Source organism: Coturnix japonica, chromosome 1 (assembly GCF_054131305.1).
Source record: "Coturnix japonica strain WE chromosome 1, WE-NBRP24, whole genome shotgun sequence".
Lineage (NCBI taxonomy): Eukaryota > Metazoa > Chordata > Aves > Galliformes > Phasianidae > Coturnix > Coturnix japonica.
In genome coordinates, this window is record NC_140663.1 from 53,235,736 (window position 1) to 53,254,713 (window position 18,978).

General features: G+C 48.0%; 1 protein-coding gene across 3 annotated transcripts in view; it reads right to left on the reverse strand.

Moving 5' to 3' along the window:
- Positions 1–4,203: 4,203 nt before the first annotated feature.
- CECR2 (CECR2 histone acetyl-lysine reader) overlaps positions 4,204–18,978 on the reverse strand; it is an 88,109-nt gene continuing 73,334 nt past the window's right edge. For 2 of the 3 annotated variants that reach the window (XM_015865212.2, XM_085520635.1), the window contains 11 exons: positions 18,541–18,697; positions 14,868–14,997; positions 14,563–14,600; positions 14,385–14,476; positions 14,025–14,151; positions 12,177–12,610; positions 10,860–10,988; positions 9,836–10,646; positions 5,942–7,331; positions 4,967–5,066; positions 4,204–4,677 (listed from right to left, as the gene is read on the reverse strand). In XM_015865212.2, the coding sequence (XP_015720698.2) occupies positions 4,672–4,677; positions 4,967–5,066; positions 5,942–7,331; positions 9,836–10,646; positions 10,860–10,988; positions 12,177–12,610; positions 14,025–14,151; positions 14,385–14,476; positions 14,563–14,600; positions 14,868–14,997; positions 18,541–18,697 (3,414 nt within the window). In that variant the 3' untranslated portion in view covers positions 4,204–4,671. The remainder of the gene's footprint in view (positions 4,678–4,966; positions 5,067–5,941; positions 7,332–9,835; positions 10,647–10,859; positions 10,989–12,176; positions 12,611–14,024; positions 14,152–14,384; positions 14,477–14,562; positions 14,601–14,867; positions 14,998–18,540; positions 18,698–18,978) is intronic. The other variant, XM_085520626.1, reaches the window with a different exon arrangement.

The window sequence follows — 18,978 nt, forward strand, 5'->3', positions numbered from 1 at the left end:
AACTTACAATAATACAAAAAGGAAAAAAAAAAAAAAAACAAAAAAAAACAAAAAAAACCCAACCCAAACGACAAAGCAAACCAACCCCACCCAACATCGCCCAACTGCAGAAAATGGATGCAGTGAAATCGGCTCTCCCACTCCCAGTGCCAAGACAGACAGCTCGGGATGCTCCCGTGGCCCAGAGGCATGAAGTCAGGGTATGCCAGTGACAGGCACCCCTGCTGCCAGCCCTGAATCCAGGCTCAGCTCCAATTGTTCCTTTCCTGAACTAAACGGACCCGTTGGTCACTGGGAAAGCAGCCATGTGGCAGTGAGGGCTGCAGGAAGCACCTCACTTCCCAACCACATCCTGGAGCCCACGGTGTGATTTGGAGCCATCCCCTCCCTGCCGTGACATGGGAAGGTTGGAGCTGCACTGCTGCACACTGTTATCACTCGAGGAAATCAAGCAGCAGCACTCACTGAGCTTGCAAGGAATAGAGGTAACAGTTTTTTTGTTAACCAAAGCTACCACGGAGGTAGACTCAGCTGGTCCCACTCTGCAGTGGCACCCAGGTGCCATGCAGTGAGCCCAGCAGGTAGGAGGACACTGCCGGATGCTGAGGACACCTTGATGTCGCAGGGAGGGTGATGTGCGCTGCCTGCCTGCTTTCTGTACTTGTATGCAGAGACAGGTGGTGAGCTGAACCTTCTGCCCCACCGCGGACAGTGAGCTCACGTCTCTGCCTCTGACAGCCATGGTGAAGCACAGAGGGAAGGAGCATGAAAACTGGGCAGCAAGGAGAGGAGAAGCATTGGTGCATGGCACAAAGGGGGACCAAAGGAAAAGCCCACGCCCTGGTTCCTGCAGCTGCCTGGCTGCCTTGGGACAGGAGGGGGCTGTTGCATGACTTCCAGCTGCCCTGAAAGACTGGAAGATCCCAAAGAGTCCCTGGCAGCCCCTGGCCCAATGTTGCCCACAATGAGGAAACCACCCAGTCAGTTCAACTTCTACTCAGGCGCAGATTTCCCAATTACTGCCCTTTTGCCAGCGAGCCACGTGTTTCCAAATAAACAAAAGCAATGAACAGAGAGACCTGCTGGAGATGGTGACAATCCCAATGATTCCTTAGCCCTAATTGGTCCCTCCTTCCCCTTTCTGCTGCTGGCTGCAGTTCCGTCTCTCTCCTGCATGCACACTCCTCTGACATCTGCTTTTTAGAAAGAGGAAGATTTGTGCCAAACCTCCTCCACCACTGCAGAGCAAGGAGATAAAGCCTAAGTGGACACAAGGCCATCAGCATTAAAACTACAAAGCGCCCACAGCCTCTCAGGCACTGCATGTGAGCGGAAGCCAACAGCCACAGACATGGGCAAGGCCTCGTGCAGCTTATTACACCTGCACTGCAAAGGTATGCATGGACCAAGCAGCCACACCGCTGCAGAGCCCACAGTTGTTCCACCCCTTGGGACATCAATTCTCCCTCAACACACTGCAGCACCTTCTCCAAAATGCCACAACGAAAAACTGAAGCCTGGGGTGTCTCCACAAGAAGGAAAAGCAAAGCAAAGCCACGTAGAGCAGAGCAATAGCCCTGGCTGGGTGTGGAATGCACAAAGCTGACAGCCATCAGTGGAGGAGACAAATGTGGGTCATTCTCTCACTATACTTTCATTTTAAATAGAGACGTGTTGCTGTAAAGAGAGAGAAGCTGCCTCAGTCAGCAGAATGAGAGACAGCCCCCATGATGAGTTTTCAGATAAGACACCAAGAAGCCGATAGCTTCTCCAAGACCCCGAGAAACCACACGTACAAAAATACACACAGGAGATTTGCTTCAGAATTTTGCATGGGAAATGCATTCAGCAGATGAGAAAGAACTAGAAGCCGTTCCAAGTAAAGTGTCTTCATGTACTTTAAAGTCACAGATCAAACCAGCCAGGCCTTGAAACTTCCAATTTACTTTCCTCTTTTGTCCTTGTTGCAGGCTGGTGCCGTGGCTTGCCACCACACTCTTTGGTCACACCATGGCATTTAAAGACTGCAAACTTCTGCTGGATGTGGCTCAAATCCCTGCAAACCCTCAGCTACCGATCTTCCCAAAATACTGGGTTCAGTTGCCAGGGCCCTATGGCTCTGAAAATGCCAAAAGTTCCCAGAGTGCCAGCAGATGATGATACAACTGCATTTAGAATGGGACTGAGCACCACACATCACTTGTACCACAGGAGCATTGGGAGAGTCTGGCATGCTCAGCGTTGTGTTTGTCCTATTATGCAATCCCTGTTAGACACCTACAAGGGATGCTCTGAAAGTAATGCCTCCTGTTTTATTCTGCAGGCCCACAACGCCAAAGTTGGATGTTGGCGGTACGGCAGTAGAGGTTGAATTCACCTTCCCATCAATATTCTGCCACACATTGTTGCCGTGTGACAGATGGCAGCAAAGGGGCAGTCTGACAGAATGGCATCTGACATGGAAGTGCGAATGAAGCACAAGTGCAGAATTGGATTCCTCCACGCGGGGAAAGAGAGGAAATAAATAGGAGGCATTACTTTCAGAGTGACTTACATCTGTAATTACAAAACATGTCTTCCACATGAAAAAATAGTAATGAAAGAAGTAATACCTACAGGAAGCTTTGCAAAGTTATTTGCCCAATATCCCTTCTGAAGAAGGTCCAATTGGTAACTCACTGTTCTACAGCACTGCAGAAGATGAGAAAGAGGGCGTTCCCATCAGTTTTTTGAGTGACATGAATACATCGCTCTGCATTACCCTCCTCCAGGGAGACCACAAGCAATCCTGGCCTTCCCTATTGCTCCTGTTCTGACCTTGGGTTGATACTCGTCCAGATGCCATGCCCCTACAACTGCGTTTTCAGTGCCAGTTCCAGCTGAAGATCAAGAATGCTTTGACTTTTTAAAATAGCATCTAAAACCTCCTATTCCACAAAGCTCACCATGAGCTGAAAGGCACTTCAAGTATTTGGGTAAGCATCTGTGATGCAGAAGACGCAGGCTGAAGTACGACAAGGGTTGTTTGCAGAACACACATCCACGCTCCCAGCATTTCGGCCTGCTACCACAATTTGGCTGGCACATTGTCATGTTCTAATCACACCGCTGTCCCTTCAATGCCAACTGCAGCCTGCACTGGGGCTGTTCTAGCAGATCCTTCTGCCCAGCTTTGCAGTGTAGCAACTCTACCTGGCTTTTTACTCCAACTCTCCCAAAAACAGTCAGCTATGTTAGTTCTAAGATGTAGGTGCACGCCTGCAGATGAGATTTCTAAGCAACTTACTTGTCAAACCTACACTTGAACTTCAGTGTCCAGCCAAACACTGGGGCACAGGGGTCCCTCCGTGCAGTGCCACTGCTGGTGGAGAGTCCCTACAGATTGTGTATTGACTTGGAGGGAAGCTGCCACCGGTCTGTGGTACTTGCTTCTACAGCATCAAAGATGGAGGAGAACAGACTCCATTTGAGCACAAAGCTTTCTTGTCTCTCACTGCCTGAGCCATTCCATCAACTCTGGGTTTCAAATCAGTGCTTTCTGAATCACCTGCTACTTGCTGTAACCAAACCCAACTCCTCAGGCCAACAAACAGCTCACGCCATAGCAAACTGTGCCCTCAAACCAATCTCACGCTCTTACTTCCACAGACAACTGAGATGTCAGGGATCTCAGCTTACTTTCTGCTTTGCTGCTGCCCAGAGGTGAATATAGCAAAAGACAGAGAAACTAAGGAAGGGTGCAGTTTCCATGAGCACAAACTAAACCTATGAGAAAGGCAGGGAAAGGGGTACTACACTAGCATAAGGGACAACGCTGTGAGCATCCTGTGCTGGTTTCGATTCCTGGTCCTGGTTTCCTTTTTCCCCCCATGATGACAGGAGCTGGAAGCACACTCAGGCCCTGGATCTGGAGGGGCAGAGGCAGGGGTGGGAGTGAAGGAGGAAGAGGAGAAGAGAAAGAGGAGGACACATTATGCTCCTGAGCAATTCCTGATATTCAGCCAAACAACTATCAGGTGGTGTCTCAGCTGCAGAGGACAGCAAGTCACTCATCACACGTTCCCTGACCTCTCCCCGCTCCCCCAGACCCTCACCCTATCCTGAAAGACTTCAGTGTGATATGATTGTAAACAGTTACGGATTCCTCCAGTGCTAAGCCCACTACAAGCTGGGCCCACCCCCTCCCCCATTATGTACAATACATTCACCAACAACAGAAATTTATTTAAAAAGGCAACAGGTTAAATTCTGTAAACTGGATCCAGCTCCAAAACACACACGTTAATACTACAAGTAAAATTCCATCATCATCCTCTTCCACCCTGAAAAATATACCTGAGTTTAGCAGTCAATGAAAGTTCCAGCCCCCACCCCCACCCTCCCCACCCCAAAATCCCTCAAACCCTGAACGAGACGCAGTCTCCAGTCACAGAAAGCCACTAGTTTGGCGATGCTCGCCCTGCGCTGGCAAGCCGGCTGCTCGGCCGGTTGGCTGGGGCCCAGCACCACTCCGGGATTCCAGCACAAACACCGTCGGGATGCTGTGATCCATGGACCCGGGAAGCTACATGCTGCTTGGGTGAGGGGAGGGCGGGAGGAAGGCCTGCCCCTCCTCCCCTTTGTCCAAATTACGTGTGGCTTTCATCTTCGGGAGGTCCTTCCTTCCTCAGACTAGCTCTGGAAGAAGAAAAAGAGGAGTTGGAGACCTTCAACTAGCAGCTTTAGAAAGGAGCAACCTCACAATTCCATGCTATTACTTCAAAGCTGGCACTACCTATGCTGATAGTCAACTAGTCAGCACAGTTAACTATGACAAAACAGACATCCCCAGCTCCTCTGCCTTTCAGCAAGCTCACTTCCCAGCTTCCTCCAATGCTTCCCACTGCTAGCAAATACTTCACTCCCTTTAACTGGCAGAGCAAGAAAAGGCTCTCATCTGAGCCCTGCTCTCCTTGCTGGCCCTTACTTGATCCAGAGGCAACGCTGATGATTTTTGTGGCATCAGATCTTCTCGAGACATGGTTGCTGGAGGCATCTTCGGGAAAGGAGCCTGATGCATTTGCATTCTGTAGTCAGGTTTAATGGAGAGTTTTAGCACATGAACATCGAGAGTAAACCCCATCTACCTGGATGAATACATACATGCACCATTCACACAGAAACAAGCATCTTGCTTGTATTCTACCTTATGCCTTTTCCCCAAAACACAAGCTTTAATCCCCTCCCTCCACCCTGCAATGACTTAGTTGTAAGCCAAGCCTTCTCAGTACTAGGAGAAAAAGTTCCTTAGCACATTTTCTCTCCTGCCTCACAAGGTTTGCTGCTTCAGTCATGCTAGAGCTATGGCAAAGCAGTAAAAGCTAAAGCATGTTTATGAAGCCTGAACAGCTGATTTTCAAAGTAGAATTTTTCACTTATGAATAAAACGTAACGTGCAAAATCTCTATGAGAATTCATTTTCTTTAAGGGAAGTACAAGACAGGGACAAAGGGCAAAGGAAGAGGAGAGGAAAAAGGGGGGTGACACTGAAGTAGACTTCATAACAAGGCTATCTTGCACTTCAGTTTGCTACTCCCCCCGCTCTAAATAGATGCAATAAAATTCTTGCCAAGAAAATGGTAAGAGACCTTTTGATTAAGAGATGCACAACACCAGACAACACATTAACATACCATCAGATAAAACAAAGCCCTGGTGTGGAGATGGACAGGACAAGCTAACAGGTCTCCATGATGGTTAATGTTACTTGTTTTAAAAAGCCACAGTAAGACTCTGCAGCTCACAGAAAAGGTCTAAGGGCCCAAGAGCCATCTGTTAGCCCTCCATAGTACCTGCCAGCTCCTGAGACCTCAGTCTGAGCTTTTCAAGGATACCCAACAGATGCCGCCACCCAGGCATCACTCCCTCCCACCTCATCTTCTCACAGAAAACATGCTCTTACCCTGATGGTCTATACAAGTCCTGGGGTGGCCCTCCCATGCCACCTCCACTGCCTCTCTGCTCCATCAGCAAGGCCTGAAAGTGACCTATGTTCTCCTCCCGGCAGCGGTACAGGGGTCCCTCCTGAGAGAGGCCGTTAGCCTGGCCAGGGGCTGGATGATGAGACAGGTGGGCATTCATGGGTGATCCATACGTCCTGGGCTGGAAATGACTGGCTGGATGCCGGGATGCGTAGGGAGAGCCAGTCTGTAGCATCACCCCATGGGGAGGGAAAGCTGATGGCCCAAATCCCATTCCTGAACCCAGGTGAGGTGAGGGAGCTCCGTAAAGAAACTCTCCTGCTGCCACTGAACTTTGCCTCTTCGTGGCTGCATTGTGGTTGTCCAGATCTAGGAACTCTTTGGGACTCTCTGGCCGCTCCTGGGATTCCTCAGACTTCTCATCTTCAGGCCCCAGATCCCGCCCATCGCTTGGAGAAACCTCTTTGGCACTCGCTACGTCCATGCGGCTGGGAGAAGCCAGGGCAGCACTTAGCGCCTCGCAGCCCTGCAAGCTGCTCACATTCCCCCGCTCAGAGAAAGGGGGTCTGGCCAGCGGCGGGTGGCCGCTAGGGCTGGCCTGGGGGTGGAGAGGCCTCTGCCAGTCCGAGTAGCCCTGCGGACAGGTGTAGTATGGTGGCCGCTGGTAGTGGTGGTAGGAAGGTTGAGGCTGGGGCTGGTAGGGGTAGGGCATGCCCTGGTGCGGTCGATAGCGAGGGAAGACCCCGGGGTGGGCATTGCTTGGCTGGAAGCCCCGTGCAGGAAAATGCTGTGGATGGGACACTGGGGGAGGCTTCCCGCCCATCACCGGGCTGAACCCTTGCAGCCCCGGGTTGATGTGATAGCGAGCAGCTGAATTTGGGTACTCCAGACCTGGCATGTAGAGAGGGTGGAACTGGTTGGGGGCAGCCCCCACGGTGCCAGCATCCATGGCAGGAAGGCTGGTGCCCTGCCCCATGCAAGGCACAGCCGCTTCGGGCAGAGCCTTCCCCCCGCTGCAGAGGGGCTTCTCCATCAGGCTTCCAGCCAGCCCCTTGCTCTCTGCTGTCCCTTCGCCCACTGCCCCGTTCTCAGACACGGGTCCTCCTCGCTCAGGGGTGGATGCCAGGTCCCTCATGCACCCCTGGGCACCTGGGCCAGCATAGCTGCTCTCGGCCGGCCACGTGCCCTTGCTCTGGTTGGCCTTCAGATCGTTCTTCAGGCCGGAGCCATCTCCCTCCCCATCCGGGGGCAAGTTGCGCCGGGCACACTCCATGGGCAGGGGAGGCTTGGGATGAGGTAGGAGTTTGGCGTAGGCCCTGTCAGGAATGCCAATGCACTGAGCCTTCTCCTCCACGCCTGCCAGTGGCTCCACTGGAAAGAAAGGGGGGGAAACATAGTATCATCATAGTATCATAGTCTCGTGTGGGTTGGAAGGGACCTTAGAGATCATCGAGTCCAACCCCCGGGGATTCGAGCCTATGTGTAGCAGAGCGGCACTTCTACCACTTGCGTCACAGGGGGGATTTGAACCCAGGGCCTCCGGTGTTGCAAGGTGGCGTCCTTAACCACTGCGCCACCGGGGCACACATCAGGTGCTGGTCTTGTTTTGGAAGGCAGCCCTCCTGACTCCACACCCATGCCCACCCAAATTCAATTTGTCAAAAAGTAATTCCTGCCAGCTGAGACAGATGACCAAAAACGACCTCACAGGGCCTATTTTTGTCAGAGAGAACAGAAGCATCATTAACGATGGGTTTCCCTCCTCTGGCTGCTGACACAAAGCATCAGCGAAAACTTGAGGGGTAGCTCTGAGAAATCCTCAACATTTGGATGGAGATAGTACCCCAAGGTGCTGAACTGTGCAAAAGGAAGGGGAATGACTTTCTAAAGCCATGAAGATGGTTCCATCAAAAATTTCAAAGTACTTCAAGGCCTAAAATACCTCACCCCTACTCAAGTCTATTCACATGATGGCCAGAACACAGCACCAGGATAAACATGAGCTTGGTGGGCCTGTAGCCCTCTACCTATTCAGAGCTTGTTCTTTCAAAAGAGCTCTTTTTTAGAACTACTCATGAGGGTGAACACCTCTCTGTGAAAGATGGCATATGTGAACAGAATCCTTGTTATTTACATTAAGATACAGCCCCACTGTAGTCAGCAAACCAAAATCAGAGTAACATGGCACACATGGCTTCAGTCTGACAGATGGGCATGCAGAGGCTGCCTCATGGAAAGGTAGCACTGGAAAATACTGCTTGTTCCACAAGAAAGTGAGCTAAAAGCTGGGGCTTTTTTTGATTTCAGGTTGTATCGCCCCTTTTGTGCCACAAACCCTGCTTGCCTGCAGTTGGGCAAGAGCACTGCCAGAAAATGAGGTACTGCAAAGCCGATCACAGCCATGTTTTTACCAACTGCCATTCAGAGATCACAGAAAGGCTGAGGTGGTAATGGACCTTCAAGCTCCTACCTCCTGTCATGGACTGGCTGCTCCTCACCAGCTCAGGCTGCCCAGGGCCCCATCCAACCTGGCCTTGAACAGCTCCAAGGATGGGGGCATCCACAGTTTCTCTGAGCAGCCATGCCAGGGCCTCAGTGCCCTCTGAGTAAAGAATTATCTTTTAGTTTAAAGCCATTCCCCCTTGTCCTATTCACTATTAGACTATGTAAAAAGATGTGGCCACTCTTCTATGAAATCACCCAGTGTTCTTCTCCCAGTCTCTGTTCTACATCCTGCACAGCTAAATGATAATGAGTTTGAAGCAATGCCACACAAGGAAAGAGTTTCCTCTTAGTGCAAGGCACACAAGGCATTGATAAAAAATACAAGGTTTTTGATCTCTAGTTTACCAGCTAGAATTAATGAAATATTTGTTTTTGATCTCCAGGGTTTTTTGATCTCTACTTTAGGTTCAAGGTTTTTTTGATCTCTACATTACCAGCTAGAATGAATGAAATTCCACTAGAAAGAAACTTGTGGTGGCACATATGACAAGTCGCCATCCCATCTGAACTGACATGGCTGCTCAGCGCCTTGCTGGCAGTCCTCCTCTGTGAAGGTATTGAGACATTAAGCTCACGAGGCACACGCACATTTCTGAGAAGTCATACTGACAGATACTCAAAGAAGTGTATTTAAACCATTTACTCACACAACATCTACTCTCCTTACCTAACTCTCTGCAGACTCAATTCTTATATTAAATCCAAGTGAGCTGTAAGAAGCATCACAGGCTGTGCTTTGCATTTGCACCCAAAGGCAAACTGATAACTTGCAGGTATAACTGGGAAGGAGGGGACCTCTGGCAGGCTACAGTGAAGCAAAAAAATCTTAGGAAAACCTAAGTGACGGCTGAAGCAGGAAATATATAAAATAGATAAAAGAAAAAGTATGCATATAAACGATGTGCCCCACAACTATTTGATCAGTAATTTAATTCTTTTCTAGAATAAAACTCGCTTTTGCTGCTGATCCTCTGCCAGCGTTTAAAATGATCTCTGGTGAGTCTGAAAGAACATATTTCCTACTTCTTTAATGGTGCAAATTTGAATAAAACCAGATCTACAGATACAGGCTTTGTGCACTGGCAACACAACTAAGCTTGGTATGCCAAGAGTTCAGAGCAGTAAAGCTACTCCATGTGAGTGCCCATCCACTGAGCATAGCTCCTTGCTCCCCATAGGCACAAAAACCATGGAATCATTTGAGTTGGATGGGACCTCTCAAGGGTCATCTAGTCCAACTTCTCTGCAATGAACAGAGACATCTACAGCTAGAAGGATCCTCTGCATCCTCTACATCTAGAGCCCCTAGCAGCAGCGAGGACAGATGAAAAGCTGCTGGGTGGCCTTGGGTCAGTGCCATGGGGTGTTACCTTGGTTGCTCTCCGGCTCCATGGTCTGATCCTGTGAGCTCCCATTCCCCATGACAGGCTTTGGGGGTGGCACGCCAGTGGAGGCAGCATGAGCCAGCTGGGGAAACGGCCCAGGAAGGTGCGGTGGGGGTGGCTGGCGAGGGTGGTAAGGCACACCTGGCGGGCACACACGGGATGACAGCTGCTGCATGGCAATCATCTCTGGGCTGTCCATCATGGAGTCCCCACCCTGGCACCCTTTTTGAACCTGAGGCGGTCCCCCGAAAAGAGCAGCTGGTGGCTGTGGCATCCTCTGGCTGGTGTTTTTCCCAGGTGGCCTGATATACCCTGAGGGAGGCACCCCGTGAGGTAGAAAGTTTGATTGCTCAGTCCACTGGCTGGGAGGCAGAGGGGGTCGTATGGCCCGGGGCTCCATCATATGGCCGATGGTGCGAGGCTGAAGCGAGGGTGCCGGCCCCATGGGTGCCTTCTCCTCTGCCCCCACTGCACTCTGGCTACTGGCTCCATGGCTGCCATTCCACAGGGCAGGGTGCCCGCGGTTCAGGTACTTGTAGGGCCGGTACATGTGTCCTGGTGGCATCTCTGAACCCTCTGGTGGTCTCACTGGAGGCCCGTTGTGCCTGGGAGGAAGGAATCCCTGCTGGAACTGCGCTGGTGAGTAGACGGCATCAGGAGGGGGTCCACTCATGCACCCCAGCTGCAAGGCGCTGGGACGGGGTCCAAGACCAGTGATGTGGGTCGGCCCTGCACACACCTGCTTCTCGGGAGTGGCCAGCCTGTGCCCACGGTGCTCATTCAGTCCCACGGCCGGCTGCGGAAAGAGAGAGAGTGGCTGAGTATCAGTTGGAGGAAAGTAGGTAAGCACTGTCACCAGTGTGCCAGCAGATTGCTCTGAAGAGAGGCAGCAAGGGGAGCAGTGAGGTCCTGCAGGGTGCCTTTGCTTTATTATTAGCAAAGCAGACAGCAGTGTTGCTGGAAGCTATGGGTTGGGGTGTTGTTTGGGTTTTTGTTTGTTTGTTTTTACCTGCATGGCAAAGTGCTGGTGCTGCTGAACCGGGTCTCCAGGATGAGGCTCTGGCACTCGCGGAGAGCCATAGAGTTTTGTTGGATCTGATCCACGCAGAGGTCCAAACGTTCCTGGTATGGCTGGTCTCTGAGGAACAAGGAGGCGTATGGGAAGGAAAAATAAAACTATTTGTGAGATGTAAAAAGGCAGCAGAGCTGCTCCAAGCATGGAGAAAACAAGATCAAAAGAACCACTCAGAAAAGCAGACAGGCTTGTTGGAGATACCATGAAAAACCCATAGGCTTTCTCATGAGATGACAGTTCCTCACTCCCCCTCACTTGTGTCCCTGGGCTCAAGCTGTGGTACACTCACCCAACTCGCAGCTATTTAGGAGCAAACAAGAAGACTGGAGGGAACAGTGTTCCTCTCTTGGAGCAAACCACTGGAGCATCTGAGCAGAATGGCAGGGAACATGCTGGATTTCTTTCAAAAGAATAGCTGGCTCCAGCTCTCCTACTTGCTTCCACCATCTGCATCACAAGAATGGCCCTCAAAGTGTTACTTGATTTCTAGCTAAAAAGTAGGGGGTATCCTGGGTCACAGAGGAGCAGCTGTCACACTGCACCACAAGACATCACTGATTAAAATGGAAAAGACAGTGAAGGATGGGTGAGGAGCGGCCCATAGAACAGGCAGAACAGGTGGTCCTCAGAGAAGAAACGTCAGGCTAAAGGGAGGTCAGTGCTACAGCCCAGGGTGGCCTTGTGTGTGGTTTTGTTTACAGCCTTTATGAATACTCAAAGCACGAAATGCAATAGTATGCAGATGGCACAAAGTTACCAGGCATCTGTAAACAATTGAGACAAAAGAAGGCTGGCTTGCTCAGCATCATAAACTGAAGGTTAAAAGAGGAAATGTGACTACTTTACATGCACATGGGGTACCTCTCCGAAGAGAGAATAGAAGTGGGGGAGCAGAGGCTGACCAAGCATATGTGGCTACTTACTGACATAGAATGTTATCAGACCACTCCTAACTACTGTGGCAGGAATCCGGAATGGCCTCCAGTTACTGAAGTAGCTACTCTTCTAGCTTCAACATACTGTCTTAACAGTAACTATTTTCTGTCCATTTTCCCCAAGCAACTACATGGAGACCTGGTAAGACTGAACTGTTTCAGGTAGAAGTTAAGGGCTAAAAAGTTTCAGTTTGAGAAATCTGACCCTCAGATCTCTGGGAAAAGATCCTTCCTACATTCCCCAGAGCCTTATTCTCTTTTTTCTCCCTGCCTCCACAGGCTCGATTGATAAAAAAGATCAGAAACCACTCCTTACCATTTGGCCAGGATGTGGCACAGAGTTGGGCATGCCGCCATACTGCAGCGAGCGGGGGAAACCTCTCCCATTGGAAGGGCCCACTTCTCGAGGAGGCTGCATGGAGTTTCCACTTGGATCTTCTGCAGAGGATGAGGAGAAGGAGGAGGACGAGGAAGAAGAGGAAGAAGCAGGAGCCCTAGAAGTAGCTCGATATGGTGGAGGTTTCCCTCCATTTTCTAGGCGCTGCTGCCTTTTGCCTGGTCCCTCTGAGTCTCGTGACCGAGTCCAAACATTGCCACCACTGGAGCGGCCAGTCCGCCGGCTCCTCTTCTCCCGCCTCCCATCTTCTCTGATCCAGAATTCGTCATCTGTGTCTCCATCTTCCCCAGGGAAGTGCTTCATCATTGCTCGGTGGAAACACCTCTCCAAATTGTAAGCCATCTTGGTATATTCTGCCATGAAAAAAATTCATCAGTGTCAGGGACAGAGACTTACAGAACAGTTAAGAAACACTGGACTTCCCTTATTTTCCCAGCCAAACTATCTCTACAAAGTTTTTCGGAGAAAGACTTCTGTTTCTATCTAGTTGACTTTGGTTTATATTCTTAAACTTGATAAGCAGTGCGACGTCAGATTTGTTCAGTAACACCACCAGAGGACAGGCACACAGGCATGACAAAGTACCACTAGCGGCACGGCTTGCACAGTCAGCATTAAGCTAATGTCCCAGAATAGTGCCAAGAATTACATTACAACAGACACCACCTCTGTTTGCAGAGATGTGTGACCTGCACAGTTAGCCAGCAGTGCTGAGAGAAGAAATGTTAACTTCCAAAGCTATCTGATTATCTTTAGAGGCTTTTCTTGGACTGGTTCAGATCTCTGCTGTATGCTACAAGGCAGAGGAAAAAGAAATATAATAAAATCAGCAGAGACATTTTATCCATGTTCAGTTTTTAAAGCATCTGCTAACCACGACAAAAAAGCTATTTCAAATATCAGTGTCATAATTGTGTCATTCCACGGTACGGTTCTGCTCAGAGGGGCTCCATTTCATTGGAGTGGGTAAGAATAAAAAAAGACATGTGAGAGGTGTCAATGACAAGCGCTTGAAGCAAACAACTTTCCAGTTGTTTCCACTGAAGTAGCCCAGGAGTTCCTTGGGAAACAGCTCTCCCAGTGGCAGCACAGGAATGCTTTTACTTGGGGCCCACAGTGACAAGCTAAAGAGCTTGAGCTAATTTCACTTTGAAGACAGTGTGCAGTGATGACCCACCATATGGGAAGTCATTTCTTACCTAAGCAACATGCAGAATTTTAATTGGCATGGCAATTAAACCCAGGGTTTCCCATTTGTGGACTCATGTTATTCATTCAGCATCCAAGGAAGCTAAACAAAAAGATACATTTTCCATCCCAAAGGCTCATTTCTCAGATTTCTGCATTACTCTGCAAACATCAGGGACTGACCAGACTCCTCTACCCTTCACAGTACATGTTAGACAGTATGAGACAAAGAAGCACAGAAACATATGCAGGCACTCAAAGGAACAACCTTGTAAAAAACAAAACAACAAACAAACAAAAAAAAAAAACCCACAAAAATAAAACAGATTTTGTATGTTCCATCTTCACTATCCACTAACACATGAGTCCCATTGTGTCAGACCACAAATCAGCATGACAGTTATGCTAAAAACCTAATCCCCAGGCTTTATTATTACTCAGAGCTCCTACTCTTCCAGACTGTCAAAAATACCCTGGAAAAGAGTAAGCATAAATCCAGTTCTGGTGAGTAGGGAGAGATCAGTACTTGTTTTGACTCAGCACTGAAAATAGATGAATTTAACATCTTACTGCTCTTACCACTGCCTTCACCATTGTACTTAAGACAGTTCCTGAACATGGTCTTCATATCGCCCACAAATTCCTCCTTGGTGCAGTACTGACCTCCGTTCAACTTCTTCTCCATGCTAGAGATGTCCATGGGGGCCTGAAATGCAACAAAGCTTCCTTTGAGTTACAGTGCAGCATCACATAAATTACAAGCTTCTTCTCAGAAAGGCATGCAGGGCAGAGACTCTCATTGCACACTTCCTAGACCAAAAGGAACACCTGCACTTTGAGGATAACACAGCCCACAGAACTTCAAAGCACTAATAAATACTAATAAACACCCCAGTCAACAAAGAGCATCAGTCAGGCAAGCTGGATTGTCCTCCCTACCTTAATGATCTGGTAGTAGTTGGGGGCATACGATTCATCAACAGGTTCCAAGAAAGGCCAGGAATCCTTGTGAGCCTTTACCACATCTAGGACTGGTAGTCACAAAAGACAGGCAATTGTTAGACACACATGCCCAGGGGAGTCATTCAAAGAAGAAAAGCGGGGCAGGACAACTAACCTTTGTACATGGCTGTGAACTCATCATCCAGTTCAAAACTGTAATTGAAAAAAACAACAGTGAATACAGACTTAGGACATGCAAGGTATTTCCTATTGCTTTATCTTTCCTTCCACACCAGACACAGTGCCATGATGTTAACAGGCCTCATCTCAAACACTCCTCTAGTGTGGAACAAATCCAGATGTTTCTTGCTGCACTCCAACCTCATTTCTCCTTCCTCATTTACACCAATGATCACACTCCTCCCCTCCCTACAAATGGCTCACTGCACAAGTGTGCTGCATGCACAGCTGCCTACTCACAGATCCTTGGTCCTTCTCTCTTCCCTGGTAGGGGAACTGGGATCCAAGTGGGAAAGCTCAGGAGGGAGCTCCTTTCCCTGTGCCAGCAGCCAGGCCCGCTCTTCACGAAGCTTCCTTCTCCTGGCTCGTTCTGCAGCAGGAAGGGGAGATGAGCAAAGAATCCATTTAGCACTCCTTGTCAACAGTATCTTGCAGGGAAAACTCAGGCAGCTCCTGTGGCTCTCAAGAGCTCTGCTGAAATGTTCATTCAGTAAAAACAGCAAAGAAACAGAGGAGCTGCAAGAATTCCATGCACCACAAACACAGCTCTTCCCTTTTTTTTTTTGGACTAAACCATCAGCAATTTTGGCATGATACTGTGACACAGATGCTCTCCTAGCCAGTTTCCAGAAAAGTTCCTGACCATGGCATGGTACAAAGAGAGAAGTTCAAAGGACAGACTAAGGCACAGATTAGTTCAATGGAAAGAGTTGGCTTGTTAAGCTACCATCCATGCAGCTGTTCACTGCTATTCCCATGTTGTCAAGAAGGAGCAATTATTCCTCAGCCACACGAGCTCAAGGCAGCTGGTTTTGCACTGAGGTTGATAAAGAGCAGTGCTGAAGGATGAGTGAAGTTCTCCCATCTGGGCAGCACTGAGTAGCTGCGGTCAGTAATATTCTCCATCACCAGAGCTAGCTTTGGGAAGATTGTTGAGGTGGGCCTTCACAGCCAGGGCACGTAAGCCACCACACTGGAAGGCCACTGAGACAGGCTTTGTTTAAGAGGTGAGAGACAGGAAGAAGCAATGTTAGTAATATAACCTGCGGTTTGCAAACAGACAGCTGGCTAACAGACTGCTTCATAATATATAGTTTATGGACCCTTATGACCCTCATTTCCTTTTTGTTAAAGCAAATCTGAATTCATTTGACTTGCTAAACACCTGCAATTTTATCAACCTTCTGCTGAAGGAAAACTTTCTATGAAAATACTCAAGGAGAGATGATACGGAAAAAACACCCCAAAAAACAGGCCACACCTGGGGCACCTGCTCTGGTGGAAGGGTATCAATTTTCTCTCTTATTCTGCTGAAAGAAAGCTTGAGATGGAGAGCAGGTGGACAAGAAAACTAGAAATGGGCATCTCCAGAATAGCTCTCTCTGTATGCTATTAGAATTCTTACTCTAACACTAGTTACCACTTCCATAGACATTCTGCTGCTAAATAAAGGTTTACCTGTTTTTCCTGTATATACTGAGGAAAATGGCCTTTTCCCTGAAAAGAAGTTGACAGTTATAGCTTGTGCCCCACCAAAAAATTAATTTCTCTACAAGGAAGAAACCAGAGATGTCACAGTAACACACTGACTGACCATCATTAGCACCCCTGCAAGTCATGGCTTCACTCAAGGAACAATTCCCTCACCTTAATACATATTCTGACAAGATAACAGCTGTTCAGAAACAGCTACAAGGGAAATACTTCCAGAGAAATCCACGGCCAGATATATCAAGTATCTAAGATGCCCTACAAAATCTATCAGCATCTCTTATACCATGTAATGAGAAGAAGTCCAAGTCCAACATCAAACTACAGTTAGCAGAGATCAGTAAAGTAATTCCAAGCACAGTTCAGTACTGCATGCTTCTTTGGTAAAATTAACATCACTTAGATGACACTATTATGGATGCCAAAGTGAAAAAAAGCTGAGAAACACTCATGGCAATGACCTGGGCAGCAAAAGGATAACCTCACAGCAACAGCAACCAAGAGGTAAGGTCACGTAGATTTTGGAAATCCATGAACACCCACCAGGGACCAAATACAGTAAACTGATAGGAACTGGAATGTGCTCACCCTACTACAGCTCATGAATCTGTACCACAGGAAGATTACACAGCAGGTTAAAGGTAGAGCTCACTGCAATGCTGTCATTATGGGTAAAAAGCTAACCAATGCCCTAAAAAGTACCTCAGACAGCTAGGAAGTCAGGTATGTGAGAGGTAACATTTCAGCAGCATCTAGGAAGGGAACTGGAAGACTCTAATGTTCTGTTCTGGTAGAAATCTAGAAAACTGCTTTAACTCAAACTTGGGAAAGTCCAAATGGGCCCAGCAGGAGGGTCACTAAATGGGCTGTGTGTTGGAGCAGAGGGAAGTGAAATCCCACCCTGGAAAGAGGAAAGCCATCTGAAAACAGGCACAGAATCCAAAAACGAGAGCCAGGTGAAGTGCTGATGAAGTCTCAAAGAGCACAAACATTCCATTCTGTGTTTCATATCAGCTCTCTACAGAAGACCTTGCAAAAATCTCTTGGGATTTAACAAAAGACACAATAAAATCTTTGTTACCCTAAAAGCTCAGTCAGGGGATGTCCAGTTTAAAAAAAGTCTGAGCCAAGCAAAACAAATGACTACATTTTCAAATGACATCACTTTAAAAGTGGACTTCACTTGACTAAGCTGACTTCAATTGACTGGGGAAAAATCTGAACTAGACTGAAAGAAACTGCTCAAACCAAAATACAAGCGTGCCAGTAAAGGAAAGCACTAATGAATATGAAACAGCTTAAAACAATTTACTGACCAGCCCCATGCCAGTATCTTGAGTGGCCCTGGTACATCAGATGACATAGTGGTTGTGTCTACCCAAAAGCTGAGACAGCTTACAAGAAAACAATACCAGGCCAACTCTGAATATCACATCTGTCTTTGCAGATCTTCAGGATCTGCAAGATTAACTTTGTCTCCACTGGTAGAGAATTAAAGCACAAAGAATATGCAATATGCCAAGGTGAAACAGATGTCTGTGGTAGATCTGGAAGCTGGATGACTCCGAATTTAGAGCACCAGATTAGCCAGGACTGGCAACCATAAATATATGAGAGCCAAGTAAGTAATTGGATTCTCAAAAGGTTAGAACGTAAGCAGGTAAAAGAAGCTATTCTTAGATAACATCTGGTCTGCTACCAAACATCTGGTAGCAAACTGTTTCATATTGGAAAGTTTATGGGGTTTGCAAGAACTTCTTTTTCCATCCCCTTCTGATTCTTTATCAGTTTAAGGATTCACCATACTGATACTACCATGCAACATGAGAACAGTTTTCTGAAGACACTGCATTTCCCTGGTGCTGCATCAGCCCAGCCAGCCACTGTGGCAAAGCAGAAAAGAACTGAAGTTGTCACTTGCCAGTGCTCTGTTTAGTCTGGTCCTCTCAACTTTAAGTTCTCTAGCAGATGAGGTCAGTAGCAATATAAAACTTCTACTCTTGCTACTCCCATGTCATCCCCTTCCCCGTTGCCCTGTAAAAGGGCATCATGCAGGAGGCCAAAAGGACAAATGGCTGTTCAGCAAGAGTTAAGTCAGCTAATCCTGCACACAGAGAAATACATGAGGACCACAGCAGGAAGATGGAAAGAGAAAGCAGAGGAAAAATATGAATAGTGGGAGAAAATGAGTATAACTCAAAGAATAAAACAAAACTGAAAGGCACATAAGACAACGGTCATCAACACAGAGATGGAAGACAAGGCAAAGCGAAACTACTGTCAGGCCAATGTGTATGAGCTAAGTCCAAAAAAAGATACCTCCCTGTCTTGCAGGAGTGGAATGCAAATGGTACATCTTAATTCAAGACCTTGGTCTCAGCTTTGAAATCTCCCAGCTCTGCTTCACGCTGATTGCACATACCTTCCACTGCTTTGACCTTCTCCTCCATTTCTCTCTTTCTCTCCTCCTTTAGCAGCTGCTCCTGCTCCCTTTTCTGCACTGCTATAAGGATTTGACGCTCCTCTTCTTCCTCTCTGCGCCTCTGCTTCTCCATTGAACTGAGCACATTTGGGTTTACCTGTGACAAAACAGTGCACAAAAAAATATGTAATGCAATGGCTTATTCAAGTCTGAACAGAGGCAGGTTTACTTTGAGCAAGTACAAGGCACAGTGAACAGCTGGAACAACAACAACAAAAAGATCTGTCCATATGAATTCTCAGATGAAAAGCAACATGTAAAGGAAAGTTACTTGTCAAGCAACGAAACCCTACTGACTCAAGGAGAAGGAAGAAGTAATTGGTTAGACAAACTGTTGCTCCATCAGATATGCGTAATTCAGATTTCCCTTCTGGGCAA